This window comes from Rhineura floridana, chromosome 16 (genome assembly GCF_030035675.1).
Source record: "Rhineura floridana isolate rRhiFlo1 chromosome 16, rRhiFlo1.hap2, whole genome shotgun sequence".
NCBI lineage: Eukaryota > Metazoa > Chordata > Lepidosauria > Squamata > Rhineuridae > Rhineura > Rhineura floridana.
In genome coordinates, this window is record NC_084495.1 from 38,170,029 (window position 1) to 38,192,413 (window position 22,385).

Sequence of the window (22,385 nt, forward strand, 5' to 3'; positions counted from 1 at the left end):
AGGGGGAGGGGCTTCAGAGGCTGTGTTTTTCTCTGCATTGCGCAGCATTTCCTGTGTTTGGGGAAAGGCAAACCATAAACCCAGAGCCCCTCAGACTGCTCTTCCTAGCTGTCCCCAGCAGATCCAAAGACTCGAGTTTCCCCTCTGCTGTAGGTCTTGCCCTCTGCACGAGCTGCCCTCTCGCTCCCTGTGCGCACACTGATGATGCGAGTGTTTCTCTTGCAGGTGCCGTCGGGGCTATTCATCCCCAGCATGGCCGTGGGGGCCATTGCAGGCCGGCTGCTGGGGGTGGGGATGGAGCAGCTGGCATACTACCACCATGACTGGGTCATCTTCGGAGGCTGGTGCAGCCAAGGGGCGGACTGCATCACTCCTGGCCTCTATGCGATGGTGGGGGCAGCTGCCTGCCTTGGTGAGTGAGTGCCAGAGGAATCTGTGACAGGCATAGAAGAGAAGGCTGGCGGTGGGTGTTCTGGTGCTGCTCTGTTGGTGGTCCCAGAATCCTAAGCTAAAAATCTCTAGTTTGATAGCCAGGGCGGTCAGCCTATATAGCAGGAGTGAACCCTCAAAATGTGACCTGCAGGTGCTTTATGCTGTAGTGATAACTTGTCAACTGATGAGGAAATATTGACATTATTTCTATTATGCTTATCTCTTTACAAAACACCATGCAAAACAGTAAAAGAGTTCTTTAGATGCAGGAAGAGCAGAATTGTAGCTGTGGGTTGTGTTTTTTTTAAGTGAGTTTTTTCTTATTTGAAGCACTGATCCCATATAATCATCCTGCAAGCTTAGAGATGGCAGTTTTGGAATAACTGTCAATAGTTACTGCCATTTGAACATTAAGCTAAGGCAGCCTTTCCCAACCTGGTTTCATCCAGATATTTTGGACTGCAGCTCCCATCAGCCCCGGCTTCATAACTCCATGCCAGCTGGGATTGAGCATCTGGAGGGCACCAGCTTGGAGAATGGCTTTGGCGTTTATCCAGTCTTATTCATCACGTGTTAACCTGGAATGAAAATCAATTGAGCCACAAACTTTGCAACTTGTTTTGATTTAGCATGGCAAGGCCTTTTTCTCCTAAGAAGCAGAGCTTTTTAAAAAGGTGCCTATTAAAAAGCTACTTTATGCAGCTAATGATAAATAGCTTTTTAGACTGCAGAAGAGTTGGGAGCTATAGCCATTTTAACAGGTTGGGTTTTGGCTTCCAGTGCAGACAAAAAACAGCGGGGGAGGGGATTCCCAAGAGCTTGAAATGAAATTTATTGTTGGCCCAGAACAAACCGTTCCTTGGGGGCACTATAAATCTAAAGGAACATTTCATTTCAAACACCTGGGGGTTTTCTCCTCTCTTTGTTTGCCCACAAAACCCAAACCAGCAGGCCGCTTGCTTGCTGTTGGTGGCATCCTGTTCTTTAGCGGTTTTTAGGGTTGTTATTGTGCTCTGACCACCACCTGTATACAGCCTTACCTGATTTTTTAAAATCTTTTTTATTATTAAGTAGCTAACATTACATAAAAATGAGCGCGCACGCACACACACATGCACAGAACAGAGAGGTACAAGTCATTGCTTAGAGGCTTACACAGAAATGTCTTGCAATAGTCTTAAATTCTGCATTAGTATTTTTTTTCTTCACTATCCCAACAGAGCAGGGTACAACAATTTAAAATTCAATGTTAAAACAGTTTAAAACAAGTTACAGCCACGGGAATATGGTGGGTCCTGAAAACATATTATCTCGTGTGTCAAAGGCCAGGATAGAGGTGCATCAATTACTCTTCAAGATTGGTGATGATGGGAACACCAGATTTAAGTCAAGTAACTTTTAAGAATTTTGCATCGTGTGAAATAAAACAATGGAATTCACTGTCACGGGACATAGAGTGCTGTTTAAGACAGACAAATTCCTGGAGGCTGGATATACCAGTCATGATATCTACATGGAACTTCTGTGTTCAGAGTATATCTGAATACCAGGTGTTTGTGACATAGCACCAGTGGGAAGGCTGTTGTCTGGATGTCTTGCTTCTAGACTTCCCGAGGCAACTGGTTAGCCACTGTGGGAAATGAAGATGCTGGGCTAGATAGGCCTTTGGTCTGATTCTGCAGGGCTGCCCTTAATATCCTGAAGTGAAGACTGCTGTATAGAGTCAGAGATGGAAGGGGCTGAGGCCATTATATTGGCTTGCTCTGCTCTGACTGCTTAACACACACAGAGTTCATTTGGGTTGAAGATGCTCACCACCAGCTGCCTCTTATTTACACTTACAGCCTGCACCTGACCCTTCAGCAAATGCTGTATGTTTAGGGTTCAAGCTTTCCTCTACAGTCGCAAGGACCAGGAACTTGCTTTTTTCTTTTAATTTAAACCAAAGTTGATGTATTAAGAGTTACTGTACCTTTCTCCTCCCTTTTTCTGTTGGCCTGGCTCTCACGGTGATGTAAGATGAATACAGTCTGCGCCTTTTTTAAAAAAAAGATGTTTTAAAAGATGTTTTGTTTTAGTATGTTTTTAAGGATGTTCTGTTGTAATATATTTTAAAGTCTTTTTATGATTAGAGCGTTTTTAGTGCTTTTGTTTGCCGCCCTGGGCTCCTTCAGGGAGGAAGGAATAAAAATCTAATTAAAAAAGTGGACTCCTGGAGAGGAGAGTGTGGCCACTTTGCTCATCTCTGGTTGTTCTGTTACAGGGCTACCCTAAGGTAAACTATGGCTTGGAACTCAAGTTCTCTCCAAACTAACCGCAAGCTGTAACCAACGTTTGTCCAGGAGAGGGTTTGGATGAGATGCCAACCCAAACCATGGCTTAGGTCAGCACAGCAGCAGTATGATCAGGAGCACTGCAGCCATGATCTCCTCTCCTAGAGCTTGCACATTCACACAAAGCCATGCTTTGGTTTAGCATGACATGTGAACCAGGCCAAGCAGTTGATGTCCCTAGGGGCTTGCATCCCACTCTCAAGCACGTTGGGGGTATGTGTGTTTCAGGAGGAGTGACGCGCATGACGGTCTCCCTTGTGGTCATCATGTTTGAACTTACTGGGGGACTGGAATATATTGTGCCTCTGATGGCCGCGGCCATGACTAGCAAGTGGGTGGCAGATGCCATTGGCCGTGAGGGCATTTACGAGGCCCACATCCGCCTGAACGGCTACCCATTCCTGGAGGCCAAGGAGGAGTTCTCTCACAAGACCTTGGCCATGGACGTCATGAGGCCGCGGCGCTGCAACCTTCCCTTGACCGTCCTCACCCAGGACAGCATGACGGTTGAGGATGTAGAGGCCATCATCAACGAGACCACGTACAGTGGCTACCCGGTGGTGGTGTCGCGGGAGTCCCAGCGACTCGTCGGGTTTGTTCTCAGGCGAGACATCATCATCTCCATTGGTGAGTGAGCAGGGGAGGACCCCTGCAGGTCTATCCGTGGAGGCTGTGGTGAGTGTGTGTGTGTGTGTGTGCACTTGGGGTTGTTTTTATTCTCCTACCTGATTTGCAGGGTTCCCCACCCCACTCCACCTAAGAGCTTAGTGGTACTTCCTTCCCTGTCCAGCTCTGCCTTCAGAAGAGATTCAGCAGCTTCACAGAGGGAGAGCCTATCAATGGCTACTAGCCACAATGGCTAAACAGAATCTCCACATTCAGAGACTGCAGCAGAGGAAGCATCTGCTGCCTTCACGCAGTGCTGGATTTATGCACAAGCTAATAAGTAAGCTACAGTTTAGGGCCTCTAAGTAGAACATACAGAGCTAAGTTTTACCTAACTACATAATAATAACACTTTTCCTTTTTGGTAATGCTCTGGGGCCTCTTAAAGGTGACATCACTTAGGGCCTCAGCACGTCTTAACCCGGCCCTTTGTTCACATCCTGCTTGAGGGCTGCCCTTCCCAAAGGATGCTGTGCAGACCAGGGTGCTGGGCCTTTGGGTCTGATCCAGCCCACAGGCTCTCCTTACGTTGTGCCTCTCGCGTATCCAGCACAGAGCGCTGCTGACAACCCCAGTCCGTGTCTCCACATAGCTGAAGATGTGGGGGTGGGGTGGGGGGCTGGCTTGATTGTCCCCCCAGGCCTTAGCAATCATTGAGGCATCGCATCTTCAGCCATTTGTTGAGGAATTTGGATACCAAACCACTAAGGGAAGCAAAGATGAAGCCAAGCCCAAGAGAAGCTGCACTAAAAATATGCATGAACACCTGTGTGGAAGTCCGCCAAGTCCTGCTCCAAAGGAAGCGGAACTCTCCAGGTGCATCTACTTTGCAAAGTTCTGCTTCTGGCCTACCTCATAGGGTAGGCAAAGTGCACTGTAGGTCATTGAAGCTCACTCCTTGCTGGACAGGCTGCTCAGCCCACCCTGCCTCTGAGATCTTGCCTGTCATTGCCCACATGCTTTCAGTTCTCTCTTCATAGCTTTGAGGACTAGAAACATAAGTCAGGTACTGAATGTTGCACTTGACATCAGTGCTTGTGGATTGCTGCAGTCAGAACACACAATCTTGGCCAAAGACTTATGGCAGTATAAAATCTTAGGGTTCTCCAAGACGATCCTCTACTTCCAAGCCAACCCACGCAACCCAGGCAGTGTGTGCCCAACTGGTAGAAAGTACCATGGGTGTAGGCCCCAAGGGGGTGAATGCTCCATTCTCAACAGCTTCTCCTGTCTCTCTCTCCACCTCTTCTTCAGAAAATGCCCGGAAGAAGCAAGATGGGATTGTGAGCAGCTCCGTTATTTATTTCACTGACCACTCCCCCCCGCTGCCTCCCAGTTCCCCGTCCATGCTGAAGCTCCGAGGCATCCTCGACCTCAGCCCTTTCACGGTGACAGACCAAACACCCATGGAAATTGTGGTGGACATTTTCCGCAAACTTGGGCTGCGCCAGTGCCTGGTCACGCACAACGGGTGAGAGGGGCGACAGGGAGGGAGGGAGGGCGCACAGTCCCTCCAGGAGCGATGGATTGCCTTAAATGCCCATTGGCCACTTGGGTGCTTCAGGGTCTCTTGGAAATGGCATGTATTTGCCCATTTTCACTTTGCACAACACTTTTGTCCGGTGCCAGCCTAAAACTCTGGCATGTGACCCACCTTTCAAGCCATCAGTCGATTAAGTTGGAATATCTCATGAACTCTCAGCTCCAAGAGTGCTTCTTGGAAACGGATGCAGCAGCACTTCAGCCCACAAGCTGGGCACGTCACAGTCTCGGCTCTCCTGCCGCCTGAGTGCCTGAGCACAACTGGTAGAAATGCAAGAAGCTGTCTAGACTGAGTCAGGCCCACTGGTCCACCTAGCCAGTAGTGTCCCCACTGACCGGCAACAGCTCTCCAGGGCTCCTGGCTGGGTTCTGTCCCAGGCCTACCTGGAGATGCTACTGGGGGTTGGAGCTGGGACCTTCTGCATGCCAAGCAGGTGCACCAGCCACTGAGCTAGCCCTTCCCCGTACTGGTTGCATCTCCAGCAAGGACATGAAGTGGCTTGTTGGAGAGAGCTGAGCCTTCAATGGCCTCTCGTTGTGGGCAGGGGAGCTTTAGGGCCCTTTCAAGGTCAAGAAAGGGAGACAAGGCGAGTGGCTGACAATAATGAAATATATTGTATATACAGATGGCACATATAACACAATAATACAAAACAAAAAGCTGGTGATAAGAATGACTATGAACTCCCTGTTCATTTTTTTATGCTACTTCCATAAGAGGCCTTTTAATGTATTTGTGGCTTGAGCTTCCATGTACATTTCCCGTTTCTGAACCTCTTCAGCTCCTGCCCAAGTTGCCCTGGGAGCTCCCCTTGCAAAACATCTGTTTGTGTGGGTCATTTGGGGGACTCCCTGCGTCAGTCTTTCAGTGTTCTGGAACGGATTTGATCTTTCGCAACCTAGATGTGCTTATTGTAAACCAAGTTATTCTGTATTCAGATTTTTTCCAAGTGGACAGTCAGAAACTGGCTGTTGATAGGGTCTAGTTAATAGTCAGGAAAGACTGAATTCTGGAGGTCATATTAGTTACCCTGCTGCAGTCACCCATGAGAAGATGAGAGGAAAAAGGTCTCTTGTTTTGAAGTCTTTCATCGATGCTCTCTCTTTCAGGAAGCTACTGGGAATCATTACTAAAAAGGATGTATTAAAGCACATTGCACAAATGGCGAACCAGGATCCAGACTCCATATTGTTCAATTGAACACAGGAATGGGCGTTGGGTATAGCATCCCCCGCCCCGGATGAACTCATAGAATGGACTCCCAAAATTTTGCTTCTCTTTTTACTGAGAAGAACCTGGAGCTGTCTTCAGAGTTTGCCTGTATGGAGCTAATGATAATCATGTTTTATTTTTTTCTACAAGATAACCAATTGCACTATATAATCTGTGGAAATTAATCTTCTCTTTAGAAGAAAAAACTTTTATTATATAATTTTGAAGTTGCATTGAAAGAGAAATTCCATGAAGGAGTAAAAGAAATGTTATAACTGGATAAACCTGTTGCTTTATTTTAATGTAATCATTTTTCAGCACACTTGGTGGAGCCCTTCCTAAAGCTCTCTGGGTAAGAAGTGATGAACCAGGTCAGCGATTGCCTTGCCTGGCTCAGTCATGAGTCTTGGCTACTCAGAAAGTTTTTAAAAATTAAGAATGTTGACCGAGACCCAAAACCTCCCCCGTTAATCAGTCTTCCACGTAATACAATCTTGTCTTGTGTTTGGTGCTTGATTAATGTGAAACCTGTTCTGGGTTTATTTTGAACTCTGCTGCAAATTAGACTGAGTTGTTCTTTGTGAATGCAATTAATTGTCCTTGGGGGCTTGCCTGCTTACATGGGCCCCAAAGAACAGAAGTTAATATTCCTGCAAGCAGTTTCATTTCTCCCTCTCACTTTCTCTAAAGTAGATACTCCCCCCCCCCCCCCGGTGGACTGGCTCAGCTTACATGCAGTCTTTGTTGAGCTTCCCAATATTCCTGCCTTAAAATTGTCTGGTTTCAAAGACCCTTGCTTTTCCCTTTTCATTTGCTTTGCTTTGCTTTTTCTTGTGCTTTCCCTGGATTGGCATAGGCAATTGATCTCTTGGGAAGCTTCTCACAGATCACATTAGAGCTTGCTATCCTGAGTAATGTTGGTGTCACCTGCAAGCTTTGTTTGTGTCAGTCAAGAGAATCAAGACCGTTTTTGTTTGCCTGTCTGTTCTTGGAGCCCCACTGGACTGTCTGGGTGGCTTAACTCTGACTGCATGGCTCACACCTCTAGTCCCATCACTGTGGTGTCCTTTGGATTGCCCTTTCCCTAGTTCACAGCCTGGCTGCTGCTGTCTGTTGAGATGATGATTTTCTCCAGCTGGCAGAGTTTCTGGGGAGAAGGCAGAAACCCAAACTCATGGCCAAGAGCAACTAAGTGCAGGGAAGGCAAGCCTGTTAGGTACAGAGCCCTGTGGCTCTGTTGGCTTTGATCTGCTGTCCTCAGCAAGATGCAAGGAAGAGATTGGGCTGCATCTGCAGCAGGAGCAGCCTCAGGTTGAAGTTGCTTAGGGAGAACTCAGCTGCAGCTCAGCCCAAGAGCAAGCTGGCCAGGGAAGCGGAAAGTTTGTCCTTGATTTTTAAGGGAAGTTTGAACATCAAGCTCCTGCAATGAATAGCTTGTTTTTTGTAGGGACAGGTCCTTTGATCTAGATCTACAAGGCCAAAATCTGGGACTGAGACTGGAGTGCAGGACATCTACCTAGCAGGGTTTCTCTGTCACCTCTGGAGCCAGGCAGATCTAACACTGGGGAGAATACAGTGGCTGAACTGAAATGGCTGCCCAGAGCTGAGAGTTCACATTTGTTTTGATGCAAACTGACTTTAGGACGAGTTTCCCTGCTGTGCTTGTGGATGCAACAGCCCAGGGGAAATCAGGGCTGCTACCACCTTTTCGTGATCCTCCTCTGCTTTTGACAGCAGCCTACTGCACTGAAGTTGAGCAACAAAACAGCTCTTGGAGAAGTTGTGGGGAAAGCTTCACCTGCCTGATTTCTGAACAGCAGCAACAGTGGATGGTTGGCAATCCAGGGCAAATTCCACATGTCCACCAGCCCCCAGAGGCCTGCCCTGCATCCTGGTCTGAATTTCTGCTCCTTTGCTAGGGTTCCTGCCTGCTGGATCAGACTGTGGAGTCCAATCAGGCAGGACAGAAAAGCCATAGGTGGTTTTGCCCCTGCCTGCTCCCCACAACCCCTGTAGTCTCAGGGAAGGTATCGCAGCCCAACAGAGGTTGGGACTTTCTCCCTCCCTTCAGCAGAGGGAGCAGGGACTGGAACGTAGGAAGGTGACTTATGACAAATCAGACTGCTGGTCCATCTAGCCCAGGACTGCAGGGTTTCGGATGGGGGTCTTTCCCAGCCCTACCTGACAAGGCCAGGGGGTGAAACCTCGGACCTTCTGCACACAGAGGCCATGTTCTACCGCTAAGCTACCACTCCTCCATGGGAGGCCTATGGGAAATGGACCTCTGCGCCCTGGTGGAGCCCATGCTTTGCATGCAAAGGTCCCAGCTTCAATCCCCAGCAAAAAGGGTTGGGCAGCTGGTGATGGGGCAGTGGTCCCTCTTTGCTTAGGAGCTGCTGCTGCTGCCAATCACTGTCAGCGACAGTTGGAGAATTGTTCTATGGCAGCTTCTTACGCAGAGCAGGCCCTGATGGCTGGCAGAAGGGCTGCTGGGGTGGAAAGAGCAGGAGGGTGCCCTGTTCCTCTTAACACCAAGCAGCTTGTTCCCTGCTGGCAGCTCCCCCTGCGTTGAATCAAGGATGCATAACCCCTGAGTTGCAGGGTGTTATTGGTCAGAACTAGTTCTCTCGGGCAGTATCTCCCTCTGAAAAACATGAAACTGTAGGGTAATGGGTGTTGTCTTCTCTTATTTTTCCCCCCTTGCAACATGACTGGCTGCCTAGAGACCAACAACCACGAAGGAGGAAATGTTGCTTGGCATTTTTCACATTCCTTCAAAGCTTCCTCATCCTTGTTGTGCCCAGCTAGGCTGCCTTGTGCTAGCACTTTTTCAGGACTCTGAATCTTTCCCCATAAAAATCACAAATTAAAATGTAGTGTCCATATTTAAAATGAAAAGAAGTCTCTCATCCAGGGGTGGGGAGCATCTCTAGCTCTGCAGATGTTAGACTCCCAGCAGAGGGCACGGCAAGTGGTCAGGGAAGATGGACGCTTTAGTCCAACATCGTCCCTGCTCCAACCTTTTGGCTGATAATGGGAAGCTCCCACCACCTTGGAAGACAAACCCAGCCATCACTCCAGGTTTTAAGGGCAACAGCCTTCCCCCAATGTTTGACCATTTTGCCTTTTCAAAGCCAGCTGTGGAAGGCAGTGCTGTAGCCAGCCATGGCAACTTCAACCTAGATTACTGGAAAACCTGACGTGCAAACTCAAGAGCCTAGTCAGTGTCGCACCCTGCGTGTGATGGGAGGGTTTGTTTACAGGTAGCTGGGCCTGTGTGCCACAGAGAGAGGGAGTGGCCAAGCACCTCGCAGGTGTGCTGTGTGCTGTCAGGTGGCTACGGGCTATGCAAAGGGGTGACCAACTGACCTACATTCCTTCCAATTCGCTGTGAATGTTTTGCCTTCACTGAAGCAGTTGGAACAGCTTAGGCTTCATTCAAATGCCAGCTGAGTTGCTAGCACAGAGCAAGGCACATGTATGAGCAATCCCAAAGTGGGCAAAGAGCCAGTGATGTAATTGACATGATTTTCTAATGCAATTGGAGTATGAATTCAGTGGTAGAATTGGCAGGTTAGCAGAAGGGGAGCCACAGGTGGGTAAAACACAGGCGAGGGCTATGCATCCTCACCAACTCACCAGCCTACATGGATGCCTGCCAGCTTGCCTTCAACACTGACAAGGGACTGGCTCATATTCCTCCTTCTTGGTCCTTGGGCCCCTCTTAGATTACCTGCTTTATCTTCTTGGTGGAGGGTCTCCTGTCTGCTAGCCTACATTGGCTGTCTTGTCCCTTCTTGAGATGTGACAGAAGATACAACCACAGCGACAGCCGTTCTCTGCAAGCTCTGCTGCATCCACAGATGGCAAGATGTTGTTTTGCACTTCGGAGAGTCTGTCACACCAGGAGGGGCCACAGATCTCTAGTCCCCCAAAGGCCCTAATTCCTGGCTCTTGCCTTTGAGAGATACTTTCATCTCTACCAAGAACAAAGGAGAAAACACCGGGGTGCTGGCTCTAGCAACCTGTGTGGCAACAGCACGCTCGCGGGGCCTGCTTTTCAAGGACTGATGGGCATCTACTGGTTCTAAGCAGGCACATCTGGCTCAGGTGCCCAGACAGTCACATCTATGGTTAAGGGTAACAGTGGGGTGTCTCTGGGGCCTCCTAGTGAGAGGCACTTCTGCAAAGTGTTCCTTGCACTTCACACATCAAGGCGGAAGGCTCCAAAATAGCTTGCAGCCTCATCATTGTAGCTGACGTCCAGTGAGGAAACGGAGACAAAGAGTTTGTCACCGGCTCTGAGGTCAAAGAGGCCGCCTTGGTAAAGGGCATAGAGCCCGTAGGTGGCATCCTGGGCCCAGCACTTGGTGCCCACGCCCTTCAACAGCAGGAGGTTCTGCCCATAAGAGCTCTGGAGGTTGATGCACTGCACCAGCTGGTGGCCCAAGGTGTGAGAAGGGGTTCCCTCGGTGGGGTAGCGGAAGTAGATCTGGGCATAGATGTAGTACTTGCCAGCCTGGCTGATGTGCAGCTTGCCATCCTGGTAGGTGAGGTTCTGGAGGTGCGAGTGCATGGTCCGGTTGGCCCAGTAGGGGATAGGGTGCTGGCATGACTGCGGCAGCTCCCCAAACAGGCCCAGGCTTCCTCCTGGGTGGGGGAGGAGAAAGATGACAATGTCACAAGGAGGCAAAGTGGGGTGGGTGGGTAATGGGGCTTCTGGAAGAGTCTGAGCTCATATGACAGAAAGCAAAGATCAGTAAGTGGGGGGGCACCTATATGGCCTTAACAATCCCCAAAGCCTTTCTGGGCAGGATTCTGCTTCCCAGATGGATTACAGGTAATGAAGGTAGCCCAGGGCCCTCTCTCATGATCCAAACCACCCTGGGAAGGTGGGGTGGAAGGGCCTTGCTCTCGTCACCTCCTCCATGAGAACAAGCAGCCAGGAGAGGTTCCTTTTTTCCATCTGGAGCAAGGCCTGCCCTGCTAGGCATTCTGACCATGTCTGCCAGCTGTTCGTTCTGCAGCTGAGCTGCAAATGGACAAATCCATGAAGACAGATTTGATTTCAAATGTGAATGATGCACTTGGTGAAGAGGCTTAAGTTCAGGGCCAGCACATGTGCTGCCTCCCGTCAAAAGGATCTTGGGTATTTGTAGGCCTGGAGAAGGCCCCGCCTCAGAGCTCGGTCAGACTGGCTGGTCCTGGGCTAGCCGAACCAAGGCCTGACTCTGGATAAAGCAGCTTCATCAAGGCCTGCTCACTCACAGGCCTCCAGTTATGTGCTGCCAGAGGTGACTGTCTCCATTTTCTCTGCCTGTCTACGAGCATTTGCCTGTTTCCTGTAGGAGACATTTGCTCTGAGCCAGCAAGGCTGCGCTCATGTCCTTTTGTTAGAACTAGATGGGGGAAGGCAGCAGCAGTGGAAAGGAATCAAGATCTTGCATGTGCCCATGAATGGCTCAGAAAGGCCTTAATCAGGGACTTGGCAGAAGCCTCAACATGCCATTCAAGCCAAGGGAATCGCTGGCGATGAGACAGAAGCTCAAACAAGCAGTTGCACGTTCTGACACCCTCTAGAAAGAGGCGTCCACCAGCCCAGCCTGTGGTTTATGTGGTCAGACTCACCTGCCTGCGCTGGGCTCTGTCTTCTGAGGGTGAGGTGTGCTGTGGGTCTGCTGCCCGACCGGCTGCTCTCTAGCTGCCCACCTGAGGAGTTTATGTGCTTAGACAAGGAGTCTGCTGCAAAAGGAAAGGAGAGCGAGGTCAGCGCTTGGAGAAGCCAGTCTGGAGAGCTAAGATGTGACAGCCATGGGTGGAGGGAGTCTGTGGGGGGGGAGGTCCAGGGTACTGAAACATAAGCCCATACCCCTCAGAAAAGCCCCTTTGCTTGCCCTCCTGTGGCTCTTGAGATTTCACCCCGCCCTGCCTATTTTCCTGAAAGTCATGCGGCACAAAGACTGGCTACAGGACATAAACAACAGGCAAAGGGCACCCATGCTCTGGGGCAGATTTGGGGTTTCCAATTTGTTTCGCTGCCCCATCAGGAGAAGGAAAAACATCAGCAGAGCCCTGCAGCTGGATTGGACCCCAAAGGCCCATCTGTGCCAGGATCCTGTTTCCCAAAACTGCTGGGGGGGGGAGTGGAGGGTGTCCATGAGCAGGACACAAGTGCAATACCCCCCTCCCCACTTAAGCTCCCCAGCGAATGGTGTTCAATTGCCTCTGAACCAAAGGCTTCTATATGGCCGTTATGGCTAAGAAACCTCTCTTTTATTATTTATTAGTCACTTTTCTTCATAAAAATGAACCCATACAATAAAAATATTAAAACCAGTATAAAACAAAAAAGTTAAAAACATAATACATGGGTAAGATGGTGGAACAACTCACCCCCCCCCAAAAAAAAGAGGCTGTAACATCAACAACCCTCCAAAAATTAAGAGCCGAATGCCTGGGAGAAGAGGAATGCCTGGTGCCTCAAGAGAGAGAGTGATGGTGCCAGGCGTGCCTCCCTGGGGAGAGCATTTGATAAGCAGGGGGCCTTTCTCATTTTGCCACCCTCCGCATGTCCCTCACGGGGGAGCCCACAAAGAAGGGTCCAGGATGGCTCTTATGGGGAGAGGCAGTCCTTGAGGTTGGTATTGGGGTCCTGTGCTGTATAATGCATTACAGGTCAAAGCCAGCACTTTGAATTGAGCCTGGAAACTAATTGTTAGCCAGTGCAGCTGTGCCACAATTGGTTGCTAGGACCATCTTGCTCTCGTGAGCAATCTGGCAGATGAATTCTGCATAAGCCAGTTTCTGAACTGTCTTCAAAGGCAGCTCCGTGCATAAAGCATTGCAGTAATCAAGCCTCTTCTATGAATTTGGCTGATCCCCTTTTAAAGATAGTGACTGTCAACAAATTTCATAGTTTTAACTGTACTATGTAAAGGAGGGCTTCCTTTTGTCGGTCTCAAATCTTCCAATCTTCTGATAATGTGGGAAAGGAGAAATGCCTCTCCCTGCACCACTTTTATAAGCCACTATTGCATCCCTTTTACCTGCCTTTTTCTTAAGCTACGTTGTGGCTTTTCTTCGCAGGGCAGCTGCTCCAAGGTCCATACTGCCATGCTGTGTGCTGCTGCCGCCACCTTACCTACACTAGACACTGAAACCAGCACAAATCAGAATACACCCTTTTTATGTCGCGGGGGGGGAACCACCTTTATTCCCTGCTCACCTTCCCCCCTGCCATGTGCCCACGTCTTAACCTGCACCTAGCAAAGCCTATAGAGATAAAATGTGCCCTTCAGTGCCTCCCCCCCTTCACTCTCTCCCCTGTGGAGACACGGGCATGCTTGCCACCTTCCACCTAACAAGATCTGCCATTCTTTATTTTAGACACTAATTTATTTTCCTTTCTCCCACCCTGTTTTGGACTCACCACTCTGAGCACTCTTACGGATAACGTTCTCAGTCACCTGAAATAGGAGCAAGGAAGGGAAATTAAAAAGTAACCGTACAGAGGGCGGAGAGAGCCTTCCACGTGTGGCAATCCCAAATTGGCCATTATGTGTCTACCAGCTGCTACTGGAGCCCCTCCACTACCCCCAGCCAAGTCCCTGTGTTTTTGATGGGCAACAACAGTGGAAGGCCCCCCAGTTTTTAAAACTGGGTTTTGACAGAGCATGCTTCTCTCATGCGTGGGTGGGAGAGGCAGGCCACTGGTGGCTGAGTGGGATGCTGGGTGTCCTGGTCCACAAACATGAAGCTTTGGCCACCAGACCTGGGCTGTGCCCCCCTCCCCCACGTGCTGTTAGCTTGAATTATTTCCAGTGACCTGCCCACCCCCACCCCTCTGCATTCACTGCACTTCCAAAAGTTGATCCAAAGTTAGATGGCTTCTCCCACTGGAGTTTCTTCAGAAGTGAATTCACACACAGGTAGAGAAACGTGTGTATCCACAGTGATTGGCATGTCCTGCCAGCCCCCATTGCGTGTGTTTGTGTGTGTGTGTGTGTAGGGTAGAATGTGTGAGCACAATGGAAGTCTGACGCTTGAGAAGCATCCATGTGCCAGGCAGGCAATTATATTTGCTAGGGACAAAGGGAGGGAGGGGGGCTAAGGACTTCTTTTAGGCTCCCTCTCCCCCATGGCGCAGCCCGGGGTGCCCCATCTCCATCTGCCCCAGGGCTCACCATTGTCACATAGTCCTTGATGTTGCCAGCCAGCTTGAGGCATGCCTGGCTGCCAATCAGTTCCTCCAGATCCGAGAGTTCCTGCAGCCCATTGAGGAGCAGGAGGCACCTCAACTCCTCGGAGCTCCCCTGCGCTTGAGCTTTGAGCTGAGAAAAAGAGAGAGAGAAGACGGGGGGGGGGGAGGCCCTGTTAGACAGGGGAAATCCCTGGAGGCGCCATCAGCTGCGTGTGCCTGGCTTGTTCCCTGGAAAGAAGACTCTTGCAGTGCTGCTGCGCACCTTCTCAAGGCTTTGCATGGCAGTTCCGTCTGGCACAAAACACAGAGTCCCCTCCATGCAGTTTCCACATGCAAAGGGCCACTGTCACACACTGCTGACAACCATACACAGGAGCTGCATAATTCCCAACTCCCCAAGGCGGAGGTCAGCAAGGCCCTTGAATCCTGTTTTTTTTGCTAACGGAAGGACACAGATCTGTGCCTGTTGCTGATGTCCTGGGTGAAAAGTACAACCATGCTGGCTGGCACTGATGGCAGTTGCAGTCCAAAAATACCTGGAGGGCTCCAGGATGGGGAATGCTGGTTTACAGTAATAAAGACACTTGAGTAATCCCGTTCCCCACCAGCCAGCAATGGCTGTGGCATCTTGCCTGAGGTAGAGTTCAGCCAAGGGCCTGACTGGCAGGGAGCTTCAGAGGGCTGTTCCTCCATCTCTTCCTCAATAAGCCACCCACTTCCAAGTCTGAACGGGGGCCCAGCAGAGGAAGGGGCAGACTCTCCCACCGCAAGACTGCCTGCGCCCTCCAGGGGATTCATTTCTCCACCCCCACCCTGTGCTGAACCAAAGCATGCCGGTCAGGAGGCCCATTTCTGCCAAGCAAACGGAGGGGGGAGAAGGCTCCTGGCCAGATCTTTTGTGTGTGGTGTAAAATGCCCAGCTGGTGACTCACTCCAGTTATTCAACAAGGCATCCAGCCCCTTTGCTTTAGTGATCTCTACGGAATTGGGTCAGGCATTGTGAAATGAGCACTGGGTGTTAACTCGAAACACAACACAGCTGTGTCACCTCCCCCCCCCCCCGCTGGCTACATTTAGAGATGCTAGCTCAGCAAATTGTCTGAAGGGCCAGCCCAGCCCAGCCCAGCGCAGCCTCAAATGGCCCACTACAGGGCAATCAAGATGCATTAAAACAAAACAAAAAAAGCTCCCTGAGCCCCTTGGGTGGTTAGCCCAAGCAGGAAAATGGTTGCCTGAGCAGGTCTGCTGTGCTGCCAGCTGCCCCGTCACATGTGGGCTCAAGAGCATTCCACCTTGGCCTTGAACTCACAAGATGGCAGCAAGACACATGTGAGGGTGTCCCCCAGGATGACATGCACCCTCTGCCTCCCTCCCCTCCTCTTCTAGGTTAAGGGACACCAAGTCGCTGGGTGGCAGCACAGGGTTTGTTAAAGATCCCTGCTTGCTTTTCTCTTTGGGGTCCAGCGCACTGACAGAAGAGCTCTCGTGGTTCATGGTAAAGACCCAGGAGAGGAAGACTGCAGGCAGCGTGTCTCCAGGGGGCAGAAGGTGAAGATGGAGAGCAGGCCTGTAGGGGAGTGACAATGGCAGTCCCAGTTGGCTACTCACCAAGACAGAGGTTGACACCCTTTCCCCCTAGCAGGGCTCCTGCTCTGCTAGTAGCTGCAGGACGTGAATCTCAGGCCCTGGAGGGCACCAATGCCAAATGGAGGTGAGCTGCTGTTCCAGCAACTAAAGAGCACCACTGGTGGCCAAGAAGATCTGTGTGGCTTGGTCTTGTATATAGGACACCTCTTCACCACGACCACCATCACCCCTTCTCAGGGCTAATACACACACACTGCAGCTGAATGTGTGAAACACACTGCGTTGGAAGAGAGTTCTGGCTCTAACACCTAATTCGTGATGGCTCTTAGTACAAGCAATCACTGTAGTGAATATGGCAGCCAAGGAGCGATCAACATATACCCGTGCAAACTCACTTCACCTTTGGGAAGGGCGTGTTGCTTTTAACCATTCTTCTTCCTTGCAAAGGGTGTGTGGGCAAGGCCTCCCCATCACTGCCCTCACTGGCCTGCAAATGGCCCTCTTCAGCCTTTACGAGGCTGCCCTTTGTCCCTCCCTCAGTTCCCTGCTTGTCTCACGCAACCTTGGAAACTTGATGTGGCAATTTACGGGAAAAGGAAACCCAAACAAAGCCTAGAAGCTGCTGAAAAGTGTCAGGGAAACTTAACTAGGATGGCCACACCCATCCTTTCCTAGCCACAGAATACACACATGCATACCTCTTGCCAACCTTCTCTAACAGTGTGCTGGGTCCTGTTGGTGTCAGCCACTGCAAGGCAAATGGAGATTAAAGGAAACCTGGAGGCTGTCTATGATGGACAGCTCTAAATGATTATCACGCTGACTAAGCATATAAACAATATAAATATAAATATTCTTTGAGGCCTTGCCTCTCCAACTTGCAGGACCCTCAACTTGTGAGGTGCTCAGGGGCACCTGCAACAAAATCACTGGACAAACCCACTGCATGCAGCTCATTCTCTGATGGCCCTTTGTTAGATGAAAAGCAAAAGCTAGCCAGTGTTCCTAAAGATCCTACTTTCTGCTAAGGGACTACACAGCAGCCATCCCATAAACAGGACCCCTGGGAAAGGAAGAAATAGCCCCATGCCTGAAGAGGGTGTCCAGCCTTTATGGACAGAGGCTTGGTGCTTGCAACAGCTGCATAAAGGGCAGAAATCAAGAAGTGAAGCTTTTCCAATCACTGCACCTTCATACTGCCCTTGTTGCGATTAGCCTGTCATCCTCCCCTCAAGCTCCTCCACCCCTTTTTAGGAAAGTGTCAAGGCTTACAGGCAATGAAGGGGAGGGGGGAGGGGAGAGAGAGGAGACATTGCCACAGCCCAGAGATATGCAGAAAGCCAGGCTCAGCTTTCTCTGTCCAAAGGTTGAATGGCAAGCGTGAAAACGATACCTGCAGATGTTGTGTGGGTCAGTTCTAAGAAGTTGCAAGGAAATGGGCTTCCCAGCAGTAGTTAATGATTGCACACAGGTGCAGGAACCCAAAGGGACAGTGTCGAAGACACTGAACCGTCGAGCTCAGTGTTGTCTGCACTGACTGGCAGCCCCTCCACGGTCTCAGGATGGGGTCTTTCCAGTGACATCATCCATGCAAAGGAGACACTCTACCAGTGAGCGACGGCCTTTCCATGGAGGGGCTGGGGGCTTTCTGTTCCTGAAGGCACCTCCCCAGCATTGCGCCCGCTGTGGCTTCTTCACATGGAAGCTGACCCATTGACCCAACACTTGCCCAGACATGCGTTTCTCTCAGAAGGTGTCGCAGTGCCTTTCCATTTGGGCTGCCCTAGGCCAGCCACGACCGTTTTAGCTGCATGTGTGTGACTCTAACCCATCCCAAGACTAAGGGGTATGGCAGGCTAGACAGCCATAGTAGTTCACCTTATCCTTTCAGTGGCCTCCTCTAACACCACTCCTTCGCTTCTCAAGCTTCTGCCAGCGCTCTTCTCCAACCCTCACCTTTACTCCAGGCTATGCAAAGAAACCAGCCTCTCAAGAAGTCCAGGGCTGGTCCACCCCTGGGCAGCTGCAGTGGAGGTGCTTCGGCAGCAGCTGCAGGCCATGTCTGCCTTCCCCTTCAGTCGCAGCTGCTCCCATAGTTGGCTGCTGTGGCCTCTCCCCCCCCCACTTGTGGGTCCGAGGGAAGGAAGCAGAGCAAGCACACTCTCCCTAAACATGCAATTGCAGAAACACTTTATTGCATCTCTCCTGATAGAGCACATCAGATCCCCCTCCCCCTCCACACCCCCACCCCGACTTGTGCCTTCCTCAACATAACCCCACAGGAGACCCCTTTTGCACTCAGCCCTACTTTCCTTGGTCTTCATGGGGAAACCCAAAGGTGCTCTTCTGATGTTGTAAGACCAGTTTTCAAGGGATGGCAAAATTCCTTCTTGACCTCCGCAGGGAGAATCTGTTCCTTATCTGAGCCTGTTCCTCCGATAGTGAGTGACCCTTCAGTGTTTGCAAAATCAGCCTCCCCAGGCAAGCTCCTCGCCTATGGGGGACATTTTTAAGAACCTAAGAGCAGTCTGCTGGATCAGGCCAAGGCCCACCCAGTGTAGCATCTTGTTCTCAGAGTGGCCAGTCAGATGCGCCTGTGGAGAGCCTGGAAGCAGCTCCCCACTGCAACAGCAGCCCCCTCCCCACTTGTCAGTTCCAGCAACTGGCATTCAGAGGCAGGACAGAGCCATTGTGGCCTACCGCAGCCCTCCTGACTCCAGCCGCCTGTTGCAGATGGTTCACCCTCTCATCCCTCCCCCCTGGGGGATGGGGGAGGCAGGAATCCCACACAACCATTATAGCCTCCTTCTTAGTGAAGGGTTCTGTGACCTCAAGGTAATCCGGCCCCTCCCTCCTCCGTAAAAACAAGAGAAGCCAGCTTCAAAACACCACCTTCCTCTTCACACTGGCCTTCTGCCACAGAATTCTGAACTTTTCATAGACTTTTGCCTGGAACCAAGAATGTAATTATTTATCAAAATTGAAGGCTTCTCCCATCCTGGAAGAATAGATTATTGAAAAGCAAATGTCAAAGATTCCATTTTGATTCCATTAAAAACTTAATTCCAATTTAAACCAGCCCTCCCTCAAAGCCACCCAAAGTAGAAAGGGGGTGGGTGGGCATTCTTACAGCCCCCTCACTTTTAGATCAACTTAATTCTTGAACCCATCACACACTCCGTGGATGTATGCACAAATGTTGTTAGCAATCAGTTTTAAATTTCATGGATGTTTCGCATTCACATCTCCTTCAATAGAGGTTTCTAAGCAGAAGCTGGATTGTCACCTATCAGGGATGCTGTCCAAAGGATTTCCTGCATCAGTAGAGGGTTGGACTGGATGACCTTTGAGATCTCTTCCAACACTATGATTCTATAGGGAAAATGAAGACACCTGTTTCAGCATCCCCTGTGAAAATTGCCTTAAAATGTGGCTCTGCAGATGTGGCTGGATTCCAGCATCCATCTTCCCTGACCACTGGCCATGCTGGCTGTACTGATTGCGGTCAGAAGTCCAGCAATGTCTGAAGGGATGGGGGGCTTCTCATCCCTGTTCTAAAAGGTGCTTAGACTTTAACAAGTCTGTTGCACGGGCAAGCAACAGATTTCAAAAGGGCAACTGCAGGTTTCTCTCCAAGGCACGGAATTCCAGGGATGTCCCTCCTCTCCCCAGGAACTGAAACATCATATTGTACAGAGTGGGGGAAATGCCACAGAGAGCTTTTCTCCTTCCTCCCCCCCCACCCAAAATGTAGTCTTCCCCTTGGCAGCAGAGAACCCCTGGTGCAACTAGGGCAGGGCTTTGAGGTGGAAATCCAGGGGGCCATCCCCAAAATGACAGCCCATGGGGCAGCATCTGCAATCAGCCTGGGCTGGCATGAGCATCCTGAGGCCCCCACTCTTGGCCCAAGGCCCCTCCCTCCCTGTTTTTGAAAAAATATTTTCTAGTGGGGGCGGCTGGGCATGTCCATGGTTGCCGAGGTTATTTTCACTCTAAAATGTCAAGTCCCCTTTTCTGCAACAAAGTGGTGCTGATTCCCAATGAAAGGTGCTTCGCGTCAGGCCAACGGATGCAACCTCCCTTGATCCCTGGAGTCATGACGGTATGACGATTTAGGCAAGTTTAAAATGCCACGCTGCGGGTGGCATTTCTTTTTTTAAAGCGGTGCTGGGCGCTCGCCTTCGGGACTGTCGAAGCTGATGCAAAGCACGGAAGGGCCGGGAGGAAGGAGAGCCACCTTCCCAGCCGTCTTCCTCCCCCTCCCCCTCCCTGAGCAGCTGTTTAGTGCGCCCCGTGTGCCTCTCGGCGCCGCTTCGAAACGCGGGCGCCCTGCCCTCCGACGGGCCTCTCTTGCAGGCGCCCGAAACCCTCCGTCCGGAGAACCCGTCCCCGCCAGCTCCGACAGGAGCTTGGCTTTCGAGCAGGGCGGCCCCGCGCGCGCCTGAACCTCTTCGGCCCCTGTGCCGAGCCAGATGGTTCCCGAGGGAAGGCAGCCGCCGCCCCAGAGGAGAAGCTGGGAAGCCAGGCCGGCCCCTGATCGCGGCTGGCCTGCATCGAAGGGGGGCCCGGGGGGAGGCAAGTTTGCTTTCGCTTTCCCGCAGGGCTGTCGATCCCTCCAGCAGGTCGGCGCGGGATTCTGGCCGAGCCTGGGAAGAGGGACTGCCGGGAGGGGGGTCGATCTTTGAGCGCTGCACCTCGAAAGGAGCCTCGTCCCAGATCTGCTCTTCCGAAGCCTCTCCACGCAGAGCCAGCCTCAGCCCGCTGACCCTGAAGCAAGCCGCCCGGAGCTCGGCGGCACTCGCTCCCCTCGCGCCCGCCCCGAACCGCGCTCGCCGCTCCCAGCCCCGACAAGAGGCGCCGAAAGCACTGCTCCTTTCTTGGGGGAAAGCCCCATGAAAACAGTGGGGCCGACGTGGAAATAAGCTAGGGCTCTACCTAAAACTTCAGGTTCTAGGGTGCAATCCGGATGGGGCCGGAGAAGGGGGCCCAAAGCAGGGCTGGGGGCGGCAGGGGAGCTACTGGGGGCTAGCAAGGGCTCTCCCCGCCGTCCCTCGCCCAAGGGCCGGCCGGGTTTCCGCCCAGTCGCTCCGTCCGCATCTTCTCCCCACTCGGATTCGGGAGACCGACGAGGTCGCCGGCATCTTCGCCGCGGATCGCAGCCCCCTCCGTCGCCCGTCGCCGCCCGCTCACCTTGGCGATGGACATGGTGAAGTAGACGAAGAGGCCGGTGGTGGAGGCGATCTGCAGGGCCAGAATGCCCATGGCGGCCACGGCCAGCCACGCCGGCCTGCAGCACTTCTTCCGACGGCGCCTCTTGTCCGCGGCGTCGGGGGCGCCCAGCATGCGGGCGGCGGAGTCGCTGCTATCGGACCGGAAATACTGCTGGCTCGGAGGGGCTGCCTGGGCCATCCTGGCGCCGCGCCACGGGGGCATGCAGCCCCCGACCCGCTGCACCGCCGCAGAGCAAGCGAATCCGCGCCGAGTCCAGCCGCGGGCTCCTTTCTCGACGCTGAAGCCCGCCTCTCCGGCTGCGAAGGGAGGGCCAAGGTCAGGCCGGAGCAGCCCGTCGGGTAAACAAAGGAGGCGGTCCGAGCACGTGGAGGGGGAGGCTGGAGGCGGGGCTGGAGGCGGGCGAAGCCCCCGCTCCTCTGGCGCCTCCCGGGCCCCACATCTCTCCCCGGCGGCCCCTCCCACACCGGGCCGCCGGGCGCGCTACCTTTTGGCCCCCAGTCACCAAACGGAAACCAGTTCCAAGGGAGAGCTGGCCGGCTATTGTCCTTCCAAGCGCGCGTGCACACACTCACGCACGGGCAGCAGCCCTCTTCGGCTAGCCAAGCCCAGCACCGGGCAGTCAGGGGCAAGCGATCCCTTGGCAAGACGCTCCTCTGCATTAACCCCGCGTGAGGGGGAAAGGTAGGCAAATAGGCTCATGCTATCTTATATAAAGCCGTTAGGTCCACTTCAGGTGTGAATTCAGCCACACAAATCAGGAGGGCAAACTGGCTCAGAGTTAGTCATCTGCGGGAAATCGAACTTGCATGGTTTGGGATGCTTTTGCCACATTGTGGGAGGGGGAACTGCCTAATTTCATTGTGGCAAAGATGAAGTAGCCCTCAATCTCTACGGGGATCTTGGGTGCACAACTGAATGCAGAGATAAATGGGCTCCTACTGGGAGGAAGGTCAGAATATAACTCAAATAATAAATAAATAAATAATAAAGTAATGCAAAGAGCTCCTCTCACAGACGCCACTTACCCCACCATCACCAACTCCAACACAGACTATGCATGTGGTAAACCATGTCACACCTCTTCTGGAAAAACCTTCACAGAACACACTTCTACATAAGAGCACACATGAGACCGTTGTGTGGACTATCATGGATGATGAGCACATACCAGGGTGCTTTA

At 51.8% G+C, this 22,385-nt stretch overlaps 2 protein-coding genes across 5 annotated transcripts in view; one reads left to right on the forward strand and one right to left on the reverse strand.

The window, feature by feature from the left end:
- CLCN5 (chloride voltage-gated channel 5) overlaps positions 1-6,735 on the forward strand; it is a 39,599-nt gene extending 32,864 nt beyond the window's left edge. For 3 of the 4 annotated variants that reach the window (XM_061598363.1, XM_061598365.1, XM_061598364.1), the window contains 4 exons: positions 226-412; positions 2,994-3,392; positions 4,686-4,902; positions 6,084-6,735. In XM_061598363.1, coding sequence (XP_061454347.1) covers positions 226-412; positions 2,994-3,392; positions 4,686-4,902; positions 6,084-6,174 — 894 coding nt within the window. In that variant the 3' untranslated portion in view covers positions 6,175-6,735. Of the gene's footprint in view, positions 1-225; positions 413-2,993; positions 3,441-4,685; positions 4,903-6,083 lie in introns of those variants that run through there. The other variant, XM_061598366.1, reaches the window with a different exon arrangement.
- Positions 5,570-21,904, reverse strand: LOC133371279 (tumor necrosis factor ligand superfamily member 10-like). Its single transcript, XM_061598504.1, has 6 exons — positions 21,782-21,904; positions 21,164-21,685; positions 14,370-14,516; positions 13,616-13,652; positions 11,815-11,928; positions 5,570-10,836 (listed from the first exon to the last, which is right to left on the reverse strand). The coding sequence occupies exons 1-6, from the start codon at positions 21,902-21,904 to the stop codon at positions 10,391-10,393; spliced, it is 1,389 nt and encodes a 462-aa protein (XP_061454488.1). The 3' UTR covers positions 5,570-10,390.
- Positions 21,905-22,385: the final 481 nt, after the last annotated feature.

Excerpts from the sequence above, each read along its gene's own strand:
- LOC133371279 (XM_061598504.1), bottom strand. The coding sequence starts at position 21,904 with ATGAGCCTATTTGCCTACCTTTCCCCCTCACGCGGGGTTAATGCAGAG. Across the intron at positions 11,929-13,615 it reads CCGTAAGAGTGCTCAGAGTG|CAGACTCCTTGTCTAAGCAC; the intron begins GTGAGTCCAAAA and ends TTCCTTTTGCAG. Across the intron at positions 10,837-11,814 it reads ACAGAGCCCAGCGCAGGCAG|GAGGAAGCCTGGGCCTGTTT; the intron begins GTGAGTCTGACC and ends TCCCCCACCCAG.